At 32.8% G+C, this 17,378-nt stretch overlaps 2 protein-coding genes across 3 annotated transcripts; both read left to right on the forward strand.

Moving 5' to 3' along the window:
- Positions 1 to 2,217: 2,217 nt before the first annotated feature.
- Positions 2,218 to 5,153, forward strand: LOC135120747 (UTP--glucose-1-phosphate uridylyltransferase-like). 2 transcript variants are annotated; one of them, XM_064045075.1, is made up of 15 exons: positions 2,218 to 2,557; positions 2,621 to 2,728; positions 2,887 to 2,980; positions 3,278 to 3,443; positions 3,504 to 3,629; positions 3,686 to 3,759; positions 3,809 to 3,895; positions 3,956 to 4,071; positions 4,125 to 4,204; positions 4,264 to 4,312; positions 4,368 to 4,446; positions 4,500 to 4,609; positions 4,668 to 4,790; positions 4,845 to 4,935; positions 4,991 to 5,153. In XM_064045075.1, exons 1-15 carry the CDS (start codon positions 2,438 to 2,440, stop codon positions 5,044 to 5,046), a joined length of 1,479 nt encoding a protein of 492 aa, XP_063901145.1. In that variant the 5' UTR covers positions 2,218 to 2,437; the 3' UTR covers positions 5,047 to 5,153. The 2 variants fall into 2 exon arrangements, with proteins under 2 accessions (XP_063901145.1, XP_063901146.1); XM_064045076.1 differs by having other exon boundaries at positions 3,815 to 3,895.
- Positions 5,154 to 14,437: 9,284 nt separating this feature from the next.
- Positions 14,438 to 17,362, forward strand: LOC135120754 (5'-AMP-activated protein kinase subunit beta-1-like). Its single transcript, XM_064045091.1, has 10 exons — positions 14,438 to 14,465; positions 14,545 to 14,635; positions 14,997 to 15,154; positions 15,215 to 15,326; positions 16,071 to 16,177; positions 16,558 to 16,665; positions 16,717 to 16,834; positions 16,893 to 17,003; positions 17,165 to 17,244; positions 17,305 to 17,362. Exons 2-9 carry the CDS (start codon positions 14,550 to 14,552, stop codon positions 17,226 to 17,228), a joined length of 864 nt encoding a protein of 287 aa, XP_063901161.1. The 5' UTR covers positions 14,438 to 14,465; positions 14,545 to 14,549; the 3' UTR covers positions 17,229 to 17,244; positions 17,305 to 17,362.
- The last annotated feature ends 16 nt before the right edge of the window (positions 17,363 to 17,378 follow it).

Genomic DNA, 17,378 nt, shown 5'->3' on the forward strand with positions numbered 1-17,378 from the left:
TACCAAATTTATATTAAACATTCAAAGACAAGCTTTTCCGAAATTGTTTGGAGTTCACCACAGTTAACACTTAGAGAAAAGTCTCTCTAAGTGGACACATTACTTGAACTTAGTTTAGAATTACATTACAATCTAATTTTTAAGGTATTGTAGATTAAAAAAAAATATAATAAATCGATTTAAACTATATTTTTATAGTCAACTTTTTCAAAAACTTGATTGGCCTTTGTCACTGAATAAATATATATTGCGGCTTTAATGTCCTTTCCTTTTTTTTGTAATGTCTATACGACTAGTGTTGTTACCTAACTACAGTGATTCGTTAAAAATAGTAACACTTGTAACTTGTTTATGCATGCGGTCTCAAATTTTTTTCAAGGTTAATTATATGTTCAACAACATATTTATTAATTTTTATATAAAATAATGTATTGCAGCTCTCGTATATATGTAAACTCTTTTAATGACCGCGTCTAACATATACTAGGTTGTTACGCGTGGGCTATTATATTTATTTTTCATCCACCCTTATTGATGGAAAAGTAAAACCTAGTATGACTTTTAAATTGTTTTTTTTATTATAATTATTCACTCTTATAATAACATGTCAAATTTATAAAGGAATAGCATTCGTAGATCCTCTTTTTTTTTCCTTAAAAAATAACAATTGTTAAGTGCTGCTGAGTTACAAAATATACTCTGATAGAAGCGTCTATAGAAGGGCTTTCTCCTCTGATTGGTTGCATGAAACTGAAGAAACTGGCTGGCAACATGCTAGCTGGTAATCAATAGCTGCGGGGTCTTCTTTCTGGGCCTCCTCCCCCAACAGTAGTTTTTAGTGTTTTGCCACCACACAAGAACATGGCCCCCGCTTAATTATTACTCCGCTGTTTTTTAGTTCATCATGACAGCTTTAACGCTAAATCCTATATAGAACAAGGAGTTATAGGCGAGCCTAATAAAAAAAAAAAATCCGTTATGGAGAATTTAAAAAGTTGGCTTTATTAAAAAATGCCCAACTTTTATACATGTAGCACAACTTTGCCCATGGCAACGAAAAATTTTCAATTCTTGGTACGACCTTTTTCTATTAAGGGATTATTTTCAGAGCTCTAAAATAACTAACTACTTTTTTTTTTATCTATTTGAACTTAGACTAGCAATTTAAAAGTATATGCTTTGATAAAGTTACTATAATATTTGGTTTTAACTTCTTAAATACTTTTAATATTGCAATCTTATATAATTATAGAAGCAAATAGAAATTGAGTGTATATATAGGTTTTTTTCGTATTTTTACTTTTTTTTCTCTATTTCTCCACTCTGAAAAATTACTATTTTAAAAAGTCACCTTATCCATGCACTTTAGGACTTTGTGATATACTTAAAAACTCTAGGTCGACAATGAAGTTTAGTAAGAACCTTATGTAATTTTTAGACTACAATAAACAATTTAAATATATGGTAAAAGGAGAGCTAGCAAGAACAAGCCTGGTATGTTTATAATTTTGCACAGTAGATTTAAATCATCCAAAATAAGTTTATTATTGTACATTAATATTATACTGCTCCCGTGGTAAAATACGACAAGACATTTATTTATTTCCATAATTTTACCATTAATCGCGAGAATTTAGAGTAATTTATCTACTTTTAGCCGTTGTTATGGTAAGGCATCTAAAACCGAAATAAAAGTTAATAGTTTTCATAAGGTAACAGGTAATATTAAGGTAAATAAATGAGTTTTTTGTATAAATTATTAACAAAGTTTTTATCTTCACAACTTGTGAAAAAAAAGTTTTATCAAACAGTATTCTAGTTTGATGTTCAATTTTTCAATTGTGTTAAGGAAAATGGCTTTTGTGATTAAATGAGAAGAGCAAATGGAACCCTTTAGTTAATTTTTATTTGCTAAACATGTGCGTTTGATATTTATCTAAGAATGCTTTTCAACTCTTGACCAATAAAAAACAGTTTTTATTATATGTAAGATTTCATATTGCTATTTAGTTTCAATAAAAAACATATTTATCATTTTTTTATTCTGAAACTGAATTTTTATGAGCATTTCATTTGTTGTTAAGAGAAAACACTTTTACAAAATAAATGCAACTCCACACCCTTTTTAGCAATATATTGGTCCTTCCTTTGTACTCTAAGCGTATAAAGAGTCAAGCTTTTTTCAATGTTACTGGAATAGGGAATAAGATAATTACGAAAGTTTTTAGGTTTTAAAAAATAGTAAAGTTACACCTTTACGTGATCTCTTTTCTTCACGAGCCTTTAACATATCTGCTTTTCAAGGGAAACGAGCGGTTTTTGTATAACCTTATATAAAATTCAAGAACCGAGAGTGTTTAAAGAGACGAACTATTTTTTATTATTATTAAAAAAGGTCACTACAGACGTTTACAATAAAATCTTCTATTGAGATATTATGGGAAAGATTAAAAGAAAAGACAGTCTGAGCGACTTTAAGGCTATAACCAGGAGCTCAGCTCTTGAGTGTCTATCACTTCATATATCGAAGCTTATAGAAACGGCCAAAAATAAAGAGGCATAGTAGATTTTTAGAATACTTAAATATAATTCATTACACAAATAATTATTTTTTATTAAGGAAGTTGCCTTGGAGCTAAAAAGATTTGAAGAGTTGTACCATCGTTTTTTGGTCTTGCAAGATTCCAAGATTGACTGGAGGAAAATTCAACCCCCTGAACAAGGACTTGTATAAAAATCTTTAATAGAACTTTAATATTGTTTCTCGTTTAAAATTTATGGGTTATTACAAAAACGCTTTTTTTTAAACCGTGATGCTCTTATTTAAAACAATTTTTTTTCTAGAAATTTGTTTACTATTAAAGATTAACTTAAAAAAAATGTAAGGTTCACAACCATGAAAGTCTTGATGATCCGCCACTAGAAAGAGCTACTGAAATGCTAAATAAACTAGTAGTTGTTAAGCTTAACGGAGGTTTAGGTAACACAGACTTAAGTAACAATATCAGTAGACGCCGATAAACTGTTTATTTCCAAGTTAATTACATAAAAAAAAATTTCTAATATATAAAAAAATGGAAGTAATGAAGGAATTTTTAGAGATTAGTGGGTTTTTGTTTTATTTTTTTTTTTAAAGCCTTAGAGAGTCGTATGACAGTTTTTGTAAGTTTTTAGTTGGACTATGTTTCAGTTTCTACTTTAATAAGAAGTATGTTAAAACTTCGTTTCCGCCTCAGTTCCATAAATAAGTTAAGAGGAGTCACTATAATGGCTTCAGGAACGACTATGGGCTGCACTGGCCCCAAATCCGCGATCGAAGTTCGAGAAGAGATGACCTTTCTGGATCTTACAGTTCAGCAGGTGAAGTGGTTAAACTATACTTACAATTGCAACGTTCCTCTAGTGTTGATGAACTCCTTTAACACTCATGAAGAAACTGAAAGGTTTATCCTCTGAACTATCCAAATTGAAGTAGTACCTCCCTCTCCTAAATTTTTTATTAGAATAATCGGAAAGTATAAGGGAGCCTTGGTTCAAATATTAACTTTTAATCAAGCTCGCTATCCCCGTATTGATAAAGAAACGTTACTACCCTGTGCGAGCGATTATGAAGAGGATGACTCTGAGTGGTTCCTTTCTACTTCTATTTCGTTGTTGGCATGCAGTTAAAGTTGTATCGTTGAAGGTATCCTCCCGGCCACGGAGACATTTACTTTGCTTTGAAATATTCAGGGCTACTGGACTCTTTTTTAAAAGAGGGTTTACTGTCTATCACTATTCATCGTTTTTTATATGATAATTTAAACAGATAAAGAGTATATATTTATTTCCAACATCGATAACCTCGGGGCGACGGTCGATCTTAAAATCTTAAATTATTTGGCCAACAGTGATTGTATAATTTATTTATTTACAAAAATAGAAAGATAAACTTTCATTTATTATATCCTCACAGGCGAATTTCTTATGGAAGTTACCAACAAGACAATGGCGGATGTCAAAGGTGGGACTCTGATCAGTTACGAAGGGCATAGTCAGCTTCTTGAACTTGCACAAGTCCCGAAAAATCACGTATTGTGGCGCGTCTTTAATAATTTTAAAGGCAAACACGTTGGGTCGAACAGGTAGACGAGTTCAAGTCTATAAAAAAGTTTAGAATTTTCAACACCAACAATTTATGGTTGAAGCTGAAAGCAATAAAGAGGTAAACACTTCTCCCAGCATTTATCCTTTTTTTCTCCTCTTTAAAGCTAGTTCTGTTAGAGTGTTAGCTAAAGACGATTTCGACTTGGACATCATCGTTAACGAGAAGGTTGTTTACCTGGCATTGCACTCGCTGCGGCGCCTTTTGATAAATGATTTTTTAGAGGGTCAAAGGAAACCAGAAAATCATACAGCTGGAGACGGCTGTAGGCGCCAGTATAAAGTACTTCAATACTGCTAAAGGTAGTTTGGGTGAAGTAGTATGAGAGCTACAGCGTGGCATGCACTATAAATAGGGATCAACGTCCCTCGCAGTCGCTTCTTGCCGGTTAAGACAACCTCTGATCTTCTCCTGGTTAAGTCGAACCTCTATTCTTTAAAACATGGGGGATTGCTTATGAATCCTGTACAGAGAAACCTTTTAGTTTCTGGCGGGTGGTGTTACTAAATACTCTATTTCTAAGGAACGGCCGTTTCCAGAAGTACCGTTAATCAAACTTGGGGAAGAACATTTCAAGAATGTCCAGCACTTTTTGCAGCGCATCCCGAACATTCCAAATATTATAGAGCTGGACCACTTGACTGTGGTTAATAACTCTTGCTTCAGTGTGCGTGCGCTGGTTACCCAAGTTATTTTTAAGACAGGAGACGTGACCTTTGGGTTCGACGTGGTCTTGAAGGGGACAGTCATTATTGTCGCCAATCACGGCGAGCGCATCGACATCCCTTCTGGTCTTCGTGCGACTTGTTAGTGAAACTTTAATTGACTTTCGATTTGATCTTCCAGGAGCAATTCTGGAAAACAAAGTTATTACTGGAAATTTACGAATTCTGGACCACTAGCCAAGAAATTAAATTATAAAAGAGGCGCCAGTGGAACAAAAAGCGCTGGATTATTAAAAGCTATACCGTGATTTTATAAATAAACGAATGGCTAGCAACTGGTAAAATTTGGAAGGTTTACTTTTAAATTAACTCGCTAATATATCAAGGACACTTCCATCTTAAGTTGTTAAGTTATTAGATAATAAAATTAGTTTACGTGATTGCTTTATAAATATAAATAGCTGATCGGGCTAAAAGATTAAAGAGCTGGTAAATTCTTTGAATCAAATATGATTCCTTATTTACTATTGTAGCAGACAAAGCTTTTTATAATAAAAAATATATTACATTTATATTCTTTTATAATGTCTGTTAAGTACTGCTATGAATATAAATAAGACAGTAAAGAGATTCACCTTATGCGGTTGTAAAGAGACAAAGTGAATGCAGTTACTTTCACCTTCCCCTCACATGGACACAATTTTTTATTAATTTAAACATCTTATGGTAAGATGAAACCGATGCATTAGGCTCATAAAATTAATTTTGTTGTGCTCCTAGCACTATGCACAGGACAAGCCAAGTACAACAATTTATAAAGCTAAAAGGTTCAATTAATTTTATAACACCCTGTTAAATAAATATTACCTTTTTAGAAAAAATGAGATATAAATTATGAGGTAAACGATTTGCTTATCTTTTATATATTCCGATAATATAACTTAATAGCATCCCCGTGTGCGCGACAAATATTTTTATTGACAGTAAATTATTTTATTTTAAACCTTTTTGTTCACTATTATGTAAGAGTGCAAAAAATTGCTAGTCACTATCTATTGGCAAAAACTTGAGCTAAGGTTCCTCCAAGCAAACTTAGTGTACAAGAATTCCAAAGCTCAAGGGCTTAATTTTAATAACTGACTCTTAAGGATCGAATAATTATCTTTTTATAAAGCTCTCCTTCTGTGTGTGTGTTCTACGTATAGATAAATAATATTTAAAATGTAAGGGAAAATATTCTGGTGAAAATTTTTTTAGTCCAAGCTAGGAAATTCTCAGTGGCTTAGGTCAACCAGCAGCGAGAGTTAGTGAACATATTAGAGGTATCTTTAAAAACTTGATCTATAGCAGCGGTGGAAATAAAAGAATTCTATAACTATATAGTAGATAACTGTAGAATTAATTTAAAAAACCCTGTAAGGCGTAATCTCTAAATTACACCTGGAGTTATTTCCATAGAAACTTATATATGTATAAAATTTTAGAAAAACGTTATACCTGCCAAAACCTAGAGTTTATTACTAGTAGACTGAGTAGGTACTATATATGATTAAAATGGTTTAGAGTATTAAAAGTAGTTAATTTTTTGGAATTTAACAGGTTACTAACTTCGAGATAATATATTATTGAAAATAAAGAAAAATTGTAGAATCATAAGTAAATAGAAAAATTAAAAAAACCGTTAATTTTTTAATATTTTTTAACTCATTCGTTAGTAGGACCATGTCCATGCTCGCTCACTCATACAGTTTTATTTAAAAGAACTTTAATGCTCTTTATTTACTTATTTTTTTTTTTAGCACTGGCATACTACGGCCTGTCTTCTTAAGGCTTATTAAACCGCTTATCTAAAATCACCTTTTCTGTAGGGGTGAGGCACGAAGGCCCACCAGTTGCGCCCTTTAGAGAGCTACAATGACTGTACCGAAGGACTGAAAAAGCGGGAGGTACTCCCGCCATTCTGCCAGATGTGATGGAAAACCGCTAAAAACCGCCACCGGCGGGGGCGGCCTTGGCATAGACCCGAGGCTACTTGGAGACACCGGTCAGCACCTCTGCCAGCCATACCTCCCCGAGAATGTGCTCCTCACCTGAAAGGAAGAAGCTGTCCAAGCTACTAAACTTTTAATGATTGATCTCTTTATAAGGTTAAATACTTTACCAATTGCAAGCCATTAGCCTTGATACTCCGTGGTCATAGATTGGAAAAACATATCATTAAAAGGGTGTTATAGCTATAAGCCGAACCACATACCGTCAACGCATCTATTAATTTTTGTTTCACCTGTTTATTGCTCTTGAAAGGTTACTACAAAAAGGTTTAAGGAACGATCGCACTGTTTTAAGTAAACAAGTCTGCACACGTCTGCACGCTTAGTTTTACGAGTTTAAAGAGTTTTAAATTTTTCTTTTATAAATTATTTTTCGGGTCTGCATTCGCCGTTAACTTGTTCTTGTTTATAGGATTTTTTGTATATTTAAACGAATATGAGGGCTAAGGTAGATTTTATTATAAAAAATTTTAAAAAAATTTGCAATTGAAAAAGTGAGTTATAAATTTAGGCGGCGCTACTTGTTAAATATAAAGGAATATGAATAATAAAGATTTGCAAGCGAACAAAGATAAACTTAAAAAAAGAAGGAAGAATTGTTATTAAAGTATTGCAACGACGCTTTTTACCTGAAGAAGATTACCGAGCTGGCTTACACCATGAGTAATATTGACCAAGACAGCTCTGCTTGGACTCTGGTCATGAGGGCATTTAAATAACTAATAAAAATTTCCATATTTCGGGGTTTGCGCTTGAATTAGGTTGTTCAAATCTTTTTACTCCCTCGCCGACCCACAAATTTTTGGAGATTACCGTACATAAGCCTGCTCACCAGGGTTTGTACTGCCGGTTAGCTATATAATTTGTTTAATTAGCAAGCAAGTCCTTAGTAGGGGAAAGCTCTATATATACGTTTTCCTTCTCAATTTCGTCCTTGACTTAACAGTACTTCACACCAATATGCTTTAATAGCTTCGTTCCACTATAATTGTTGGCAATATGTATACGGGGCTGGCCTTATACTATAATAAAAAACTTACTATGATAGTGCAGTTCTCGTAGCACTGAAAGTACTCATTTTTAGCCCTCTTAATAATTTCTACCAGGGCAACAAACTTGGCCTTTGTGGATAAATGAGCAACCACCTACAAGTTTTTTGTTTCTTAAACAATTAGAAGGTCGTTTACAATTACCACTGTAACAGAACGGGGCCTACGATCTTCCTCAGAGTCATAACTAGGTCTGAGTAAACTTGGTTACCGAGTTTGCCCTTCCTCCAAGACCTTTTTTAAAGGGGTTGGGTACCCTTGAGGTCCTTACAAGCATTTCGCTTACTCCCTATGTTCTTTGCCATATAAACTGAGGTGCAATGATAACTTATTTACCGCCAACTGTACGTTTGGTCTGGTGCATGTGGTTAAATAAGACCAGTTTTTCCAAAGTAATGGTGTGCTGAGGGTTATTCTACAGGTTTACATTTTAATAAATCATTGTTATATAGAAGTTCACCGATAAACTTTTCTTGGATCATTTTACAATGTTCTTTCAAATACCCTAAATTTAGATTCAGAAAATCAGAATGGAGGACCTCGGTGATACCATCAATTTTTTCCGTTAAATTACGGGAAAAGCTCTCCTTTTTAATATAGACTTTAAAGTCATATATTACTAAGTTTTCTCGGCGATGTTCGATCAAGAAAGGCTCGTTTTATATTTCTTTATACCGAGTCCATTGAGCTTATGCATTATGTGCTTAAACCATAATAATCCTATTTGTTAGGTGCCATATAATGCCTTTACTAGTTTAAGTCGTTTATTACCAATAACCAAAGGGTGAAGTAATGTAGAACCCACCTAAATTTTTAGGTATAATGTAATTTATATAGGTATGCCTATATGCATTATTCTCATAGAACTGTAATCGTTGGTAGTTCATCTGATGTGCCCATGATTCGAGAAGTCTAAATCGCTTTTCTAGAGATTAGGTGGCAAGTTGCTTTGATGTAGTGCATAACCTCAATTTGAGTAAAACCCTGCACGTACCATCCTGGATTGTAGAGTCCTCCGTGGAATTTAATTAAAAATTTCCGTGTGGTTGGTATAAGTGACTCAGTAACTTCCCAATTACCAGCCTCATCCAAGGCTATTAGTTCTGTTAGCCTTAATAAATTCATTCCCCGCAGGTCATGGCTTCCTGAAGGGTTCTTCGACACTGGCCAAAAGATACTTTGCCATTGTTCAACTTTGTATTTCTTCAGTTTCTGGTATTTCTTCATTACCCCTCGACGTCAAATATAACGGTGTTTGACTCTTCCATCTACAAATTGTATGTCCTGCACCGTGTCTGGGAACCACTTTGGTTTCCCACCTTTTGTTAGGAAAACTATGTAGTACGTCTACCTAGGATCCAAGTTGAAACCTGTTTTACCTTTTTTATGGCTACCTTTTTTGTGGCTTTCAATTTTGCCAGCGGAAAGGTCATTTTTATAAATGAGTTTTCCAGTTAGCTTATTATAACGCTGGAAGAACTAGGGTAAGCTGACAATAAGAATCCAAAGGTTTTATCGGGAGTGGAAAGTTTAGCTGCAGACCTGTTATTAAATATTTCAAATTTCTGCTCTTTGAACTCTTTTAGTGGAATAGTCATATATACACCCGAATCCTCCAAAAGTACTTATAGGAGGAACCTAGTAGTATCCCCCTTCTAGATTTGTGTCATTCCTTCAAAGGTCATGCCTCTAAAACACATGTATAGAGAGTCTATCTTTTGTATTACGAAACGTGATTTCTTCCAACTTCCAGAAAATGCATTTGTAACAAAAGCAGCGTAGTTGAAAGCTCCAGCCCATAAAGCGTCTAATTATTTGGCTCTGTAAATCATAACCTTAGCCATTACCATTGAGATTCCATTGTATACGGTTCTACAATTGGGTTATGCGGTGTATTTAGAGATTTAAGTAAAAATTTTATTCTTCCTTATATAATATACCAGAATTCTTATTGGTAAACAACGAAAGCCATATCTAAAGTATTCATACACCAATTCATCAAATGCCCGGACAGCAGAACATTCAAATGCAATCCGTACAATCCAGACTAATCTTACATCTTTTCATCCTGCGGTAAGGCTGTATACTTGCCTATAAGTTGTGCGCTTTCATACCCAAGCGACTAAAAGTTATATTGATAGAACAGTGGATTAAACTCTATGTAAACAACAATATATAGACCACATAAATCGATATCCAGATGAGATCTGACTGGGCGCCCATTATAATCATGACGTTACATTCTTCGCGCGGTCTAATGTAAATTCATAACTGCTCACGAAACACAGGAGAGTTTATATGTTTTATATTTGAGGCGATATATCTATTATAGAATTCTCTATGTTTGCTTTCTTTAATATTCCCCAAGACATCATTCATTTTATTCAGATATAGAGCGTAACTCTCAGGGACTATCCAGTAGTAACAACAATTTAAATTTCTAATGGCAGTAAAAATTGAAAATACTTCACATAAAAGATGATCCATGCCGTTGTTAGCATACACTTTCCCTTTTTTTTTAGAATTTAATCACTTTACAGCACGAATTTAAAATTTGTATTAGGGTAACTGTATTGTTATTAGGTACCTTTTATAGTCTAGTGCTACAATATGTATGGTATATATATATTATTTTAATAAATAGCGGGTAGCTCGTCCATATTTTTGCTCCTTCTTCCATTGTTTCTTTTTAGGTTTTTACCGCGTCTTGAATGTTTTAGTTTTACGTTAGTCTAAAGGACCAGCGCGATATTATAAACGTTATAGTATTAGTCTAGAGAGCTGGAACAAAGACCAAAACGTCTTGAGGGTGTTATAGCTGAAGTTATTAAATAGCTTAGTAGTCTAGAGGGCAACTAGGTAAATACTACGTTAACTAATTTTACTAAATATTTTAAAAAGATAAAGAAACTTAATTTAAACACCTTCTTTCGAGTCTAAAATTCTCTTTTCTTCTCATCACAAAATTGTCCCACGCTAATGAGGCCCTTTGAGGGAGTAGAGACAAATAAGGCCTTCTTATTACAAAATTTTCCAATACCTAATGTAGGTATATACCTTTTATCCCCGTAAATCTTCCAGTAGTGGTCATAAATACACCACAAACTTAGGTCGTTATGTATAAGGCAACTAGCACCCGACTCCAAGTTAATTTTATTGAGCCATTATAAACTTAAGAGCTCTCCCTTAATAGTTCACTTTCAAGTTCTCGGTTTCTGCACTGTCTTGCATTAAGCCAAGCCTTTATATACTCACATTTGAATTTTTTCTTGTAATATTGCTTTTATAGCATTATCATTGGTCATACCATATTTAGCTCCCTCGCCCTCCTTTTTTAATGGCAGCTTTGACGAGCTTGCGCACAAGGCTACATATTCATGCACCCCATACTTCAGTTGAGTTCTAACCTTCCGTAAAATTGCACAGGCTACGACGCCTGCCATGCTTAATTTACATCCAGAACAATTTCGATTAAATAATACATTCTGCCTAAAAGAGGCCCATTTACCATAATTTACTAAGACCCCTACAAATCTATTAAACTTCTTGCACTCTTGTGTCTTAATATCCAATCCTAGAGCTTAAGATATTAATGCAGTTCATTAGTGATCTGATATCTTCATCATCCAATTTCTTTATGTTCGTAAACTCCTCTTCTAAAGTCAATAACATACCCTCCGTGACACATTAAACGCATACCATAATTGATCACGGCTGCATATGCCACCCAACTTGAACGAACCGCGAACATTCCGAAGGATATACATATTCATTAACTTCCGGTCAATGCCAATTCGAGTTTCCTCGCATCGCAACATTTCTTATCAGTATTGCTTTAATAGCATCTATACTGCTCAGATAGGATCTTAAGTGAATATTTCAGTTTTTATAACGCCTTAAAAGTCATTAGGGTTCTATGAAGATAATAAAGCGCGCCAAAATTATAACTGAAAGAATAACTGAATTATAAGTGTGAAATAGGTTATTAAGTACAATTTAAAATAAACGAAATGATAATATATGAAAAAGAAAAAGAATTAGCCAATAAAAATGAGAAAGAAATAGAAAACAAGAAGGTTATAACCAGATCCAAGATCATGTAAAAGGGATGTTAGACGCGCTTCACTATAAAGAATGTAACAAGGACCAAGAAACTCTCCACTGGGCGCAAGCATTTATCTAGAGAGTTGTCCCCCGGGTAAGTGAAAAGTAGGTATCCGAGGTAATAACATGCCCGATGGTATCAGTTTGTTCAGTCCTCAACAAACTTCAATTTTTTTACTACAAATGCTGGAGAAATGTTTTGAAAAGACACATAGTTGTCAAAAGAATATGGTTGTTAAGCTGTTAGGTTACAAAGGAGTATAAAAGAAAAAAAAATATGTATACGAACACGAACAAAATAAAAGAAAAGCAAAAGGGAGTATTAACTCAAAAAGTTAGAAATTGCTTTAAATATAAATTTAATGAGATTTGCAAGCATTGACCAACTTCTTTTATCTAAATAAATAAACAAAAAAAAATTCCATATTTAGGGGCATGTATTTACATTAAATTGTCCAAAGCTATATCCCGCACCCCATGTCCACAAACAAAAGCGTATATTTGAAATGATAAGATCATAAAATCTGTATTAAAAGATTCACAAAAATGTAGCACGAAATCCGAAGTGCAATCACGTTAACAAAAAGAAGTAAGTATGTAGATGCAACTTTTAACTGGAACTTTAGATTTAGTGCGATGCTTAATAAAGTAATTTTGCAGAATTCGTGCTAGCATAATTATGAATACAGCCACTGTATATTTAAATGTCCTATTAAAGGAGATGCCCATGTAAAACATGAATTTTAAGGGCGAGTTAAAAGCTTTGTTTAAAACGATTTAAATATGTTCTTTTACTTTGAATTAATAATATTACTAAGAATAAGAGATTGTGTTTACGGGGCTTTGAAAATCTTAAACCAATGTCTTGTAGAAAATTTCTGTTTATTACTTAAAACGCGTTAATTTTTGTTAAATTTTATAATTTTTTAAAAATTTTGTCGCACAATTTGAGAATATTAAAAAATGTTTGCTTTTATAAACAGGCAATTGCGTTCTTATTTGGTCTGTGCTTTCTTCTTGGACGCGTGCGTATATCTGTTACTATATATAATATTTAAACCCGTTAATCTTTAAAGAAAAAATTTTTTATTACTGGCGTTCGAAGATTAAAATACCATACGTATTTTACCTCTAAAACAGAAAACTCACATTTATTTTAGTAATTGCGTATTATAACTATTTTTATAAAAATATAAACTAAATTATTTATTAAATATTAAGAGATATAATAATTATATTGAGTAGCTAAAGCGTTATGTTTTACTAATCACCATTCGACAATTCCTAATTTTTAATAAAAATGTTGTGGTTAAGTTTTCTGGTCAATAAAGGGCTATAGAAACTAAGTGTTAAGGATCAGTATTTGTAAAATAAAAAAAGATTTTGTTAAGCATTTTTACAATATACTTGACTATTTAAAATTAATTTAATGATTTTGATATTTGTTGCTAAAGTACTTACTAAAAAAGACCTTAATTTAGGTGTTCTAACTTTTGTTTACTTGGAAACGAATTTACTGGATGCAGCTTAACCATTTACGTCATTCATTTTTACCATCACTAATGTCTCCTTCTGAGGTTGGTTAAACCACTTTTTTTAATTATTTTCAAGTGTCCAATCATAGGGTCTTGTTAAACTTATAAGACGCAGTAAGATTGTATTTTGCGAAGTCCGCTTTTAGTTTGTATACGTGTATATCCCTGAGCTGTTCTCGGAGGGGCGGGTAAAGCAATTCAATAAACCAGTTTTCCTCTCTCTTATATAACACCTTAGTTACAGGCGCTACAGTTTAACTTTAAAACTATGCGCAGAGGGAGCTAAAACGAAAACTTAAAAAAAAAACTAGCTTTTGTACTATGTAAAGAATTTGGGGGGGGGGGGGCCTTAAAAATATCATATATATGGCACGTTACTACAAAATTCGTAATAGTAAAATTTAATCTACTCAGACTTTAAAAATTATAGAATTTATAACGAATTCTTACGAGCTGAGTTTACATCTGTAACAATTCCCAGGAACAGTTAGAAGTACCTTAGGTAGAGATTTATATGTTCAGTCCAAGTTGTTTCCTCACCTTGATATTAAATTAGAACTTTTTTGTTAGATTATATACTCATTTAACTATAAGCTTACTAAATGTTGTATTGGGTAGTCCTACAGTTAATAACAAATAATTAACAGGCAATAAAGTTTTTGGTCGAAGTAAACCAGACTGAGAATGATTAGATTAGGGTGAACATCTTGCAAAAAAAATTAAGTGGTGCGCTGCTGAAAAATAATATGAACATTTGTTCATGAGCTGTTTTTAACTATAATGACATGGTGCAGTATGCAATGGAAAAAATTTGGTTGTCTAAATGGAAGAGCAATACTGTCTTAGGAAAAGTTTAATAACAGAAAAATATGCGTCGGATGAGCCAAAACGAAGCGAGTTGAAGGGGCTTCTCCGCAGTTTGCTTTCGTTTGCTCCGAACACTTGCCCCTAAAGAATTTATAACAATAATTCTTATAAGCTTTTTTAATTTTTTAGAAGAAATGGGTAACACCAGCCTTCAATCGAGAAAGTCAGAGTCTATAATAACCGGCTATTTGCCTAATGAAGAAGTTTCGCCTTCAAAATAGTAATTTAATATATATCATAACTTATAACTTTTTGTAAAGATATATATCGTTTATTGTTTTTTGATTTAAATTTTGTTTGAACCAGTTTTTAAACTTTTATTGTCGAAGGTTTTTTTTCCGCAGAAAAAACCAAACTTACCTCGATTTCCGTTATTATCGTGGTCTTTTGTTGTTAAAAAAAAAAAAAATTAAAAGCGTCATATTGTTTTTTTTACCGTAATTCTAAGTTTTTTGTAATTATAGAATACAATGTATACAACTCTTTTTTAACGCTACCATAATTTTTATTTTACTTTTCAACTAAATTTTAAGTCTATAATAAATAAATTTTTGCTTAATTTGATTTTTAATCTTTTTAAGTAAGCAGCGGGCTATGATGGATTTTAACGTAACTGATGCCGCTGATTGCACCATTAAAGCTGAAATTCCTTTCTTTTTATCCAACTCTCCCACATTATCTCCTTTAGATTCTTCAACGCGTAACAAAGCAATAAGTAAGCTCCCTCAAGCAAGTACTGGTTAGACGATGTTTGATTCCTTTTACTTATTATTATTACCGTCAACTATTTTTTTTTTAGAAAAAGAAAATGCGTTAGTGCCCCATGTTTTCCGGTGGACGCACGGAGGGAGCCACATCTACGTGACTGGCACGTTTAATAACTGGCGCGAGAGAATCCCACTAAATAAAAGGTTTTCTCTTTAGACTAATTTTATATTTCATTTTTGTGTACGCTTTACGTATATATAGTCGCAGAGATTTTTTATTATAATTTTTTTTTGTGTAGTAATCTTTGTAATTATAGTTCTCTTTATATATTATTGCAATCCTTGTCTTATTTTGTATAAAAACGCTCTTGACTTAATTAAAAAATTGTTTAACTGTTTATCTGCTAAACTTTTTAAGTTTTTAAATCTTTTGTTATATATAAATACATAAAAAAGTTTTAACAGTTGTTTGCAAGTAAACTTGTATAATTTTTTTTTGAAACTGTTTGTTTTATAAAGTTTATTACTTACTTCTATTTCTAATTTTTGCCCTCTGAGCTGGCCAGTTTCTCTCTTCATTTTTCTGTTATTATCTTTTAAATTAAAAGATTGCCATCTTGAAAAGCTTTTTAGCTCAAAGATACCTTTAAAAATTTTTTACTTTCAATCTTTTCTTAAAGATTTATTTTTTAATAATAGGACTTATATAGCTGTTATTTGATAAATAATTTTAAAAACTTTTAAATTGTTAATAATTTTTTTTAAAGAAAAATTGAATGTTTTTAGATATCATTTATATAGTCTTCAGATATTTTACTCGTATATATATATATATTAAATCTAAATTGGGTCTAGCGTAAATGTACACTCTTCAGTTAACCTATATAAAACTAAATCTGTTATATCTAATGCGCTGACTTCGGCGCTTAACTTATTTATACTGAATAGTCGCGAAGAATTTACAACCATCATCAATCTGCCGCCGGGGACTCACCAGTTTAAGTTTATTGTCGACAACGAGTGGAAAATAAATCCGGATTTACCCACAATGCCTGGTGACTACTTAATTTAATTTTAGTTTATAAAACTTACAAACAACTAATTCATTTGAAATTATTTTCTTTTAAATATTTATTATATATAAACAGTTTATTCCCAATGCGGGTGATTATTTAACTTAATTTGTTTTTATTTTATAAAAAATTTACTAATTATAAATTTCTTCGTATTCACTATAAATTGTTAAATATATATTTGTTTCTTGTTAACAATTAACCCAAATGTCTGGTGCCTTCTGGACTTTGTTTGATTTTTATTAAAACTTACAAACTATATGAATTTTAAAGATCATTGTTAGTTTAATTATTAGGTATATGTTATATACAATAATAATTAGTCTTATAAAGATATTTATGTACAATATTTGTTTATAAAGATCGGTCTGGAGCTGTAAACAATTTCCTTGAAATCGGAGACGCAGATGAAGACGATTTCGACTTTGAGGATTTTGTATCAGCCTCCGCTCCTGCCAAAAGTCCGCCGGGTAGCAAATAATCTTTCCTCACGTGGTTAAGAAAGCATAAAAACTTTTGAGGGGACTCAGGTGGCTACAGCCAGACGATCCCCAAACTGGACGGCACCAGCAAGCCGCCGCCCGTACTGCCGCCGCATCTCATGCAAGTGCTGCTTAACTGCGCGCCAGTCTCGCAGAGGTACGGATTCCTTAATTATCCTTTGGGAGGGCATCCTAACCACTTGGTAAACCGGCAGCGATCCGTCTCTCTTGCCAATCCCGAACCACGTGTTACTGAACCACCTGTATGCATTGTCCATCAGCGACGGGGTGATGGTGCTAGGGATGACCCACCGCTACCAGAAAAAGTACGTCACCACGGTGCTCTACCGTCCGGTTTTCTAACTCCCCAGAAAATGCATCTCATTTAAAAAAAATATAATAGTATACAAATATTTACAAGAAACACCAAAAATTGTCTGGTTTAATAATCATAAAAGTATAAGTTTTTATTTAATTATTTTTATAGTTCGTTCCCGACAGACACCCAAAAGTTTCGAAGATTGTTTCTCCGTGCAAATATTTCCAAGTAGTTACCTTAAAAAAAAAGTAAGCTCAGCATAAAGATCAGAATTTTTTAAAAAAATTTTAGCAAATCTTCACCGTTAGGAACCAAATCTTCAATCACGTTATAAATTTCTTCGGGCTTCTGGCTCTGTTTTACGGCGTTTTTTTATTAGTTA

The sequence above is a fragment of the Zophobas morio genome, unplaced genomic scaffold (assembly GCF_036711695.1).
Source record: "Zophobas morio isolate AGI-343-1 ecotype UQ-CSIRO unplaced genomic scaffold, CSIRO_AGI_Zmor_V1 ptg000419l, whole genome shotgun sequence".
NCBI lineage: Eukaryota > Metazoa > Arthropoda > Insecta > Coleoptera > Tenebrionidae > Zophobas > Zophobas morio.

What these genes read in the sequence shown, in the direction of transcription:
- LOC135120747 (XM_064045075.1), top strand. Translation starts at nt 2,438, where the DNA reads ATGGGAAAGATTAAAAGAAAAGACAGTCTGAGCGACTTTAAGGCTATA. An exon ending in AAACGGCCAAAAATAAAGAG is followed by an intron (nt 2,558 to 2,620) that starts GCATAGTAGATT and finishes TTTTTTATTAAG; the next exon opens with GAAGTTGCCTTGGAGCTAAA. An exon ending in AACCCCCTGAACAAGGACTT is followed by an intron (nt 2,729 to 2,886) that starts GTATAAAAATCT and finishes AAAAAATGTAAG; the next exon opens with GTTCACAACCATGAAAGTCT.
- LOC135120754 (XM_064045091.1), top strand. Translation starts at nt 14,550, where the DNA reads ATGGGTAACACCAGCCTTCAATCGAGAAAGTCAGAGTCTATAATAACC. An exon ending in GAAGTTTCGCCTTCAAAATA is followed by an intron (nt 14,636 to 14,996) that starts GTAATTTAATAT and finishes AATCTTTTTAAG; the next exon opens with TAAGCAGCGGGCTATGATGG. An exon ending in GGATTTACCCACAATGCCTG is followed by an intron (nt 16,178 to 16,557) that starts GTGACTACTTAA and finishes TTGTTTATAAAG; the next exon opens with ATCGGTCTGGAGCTGTAAAC.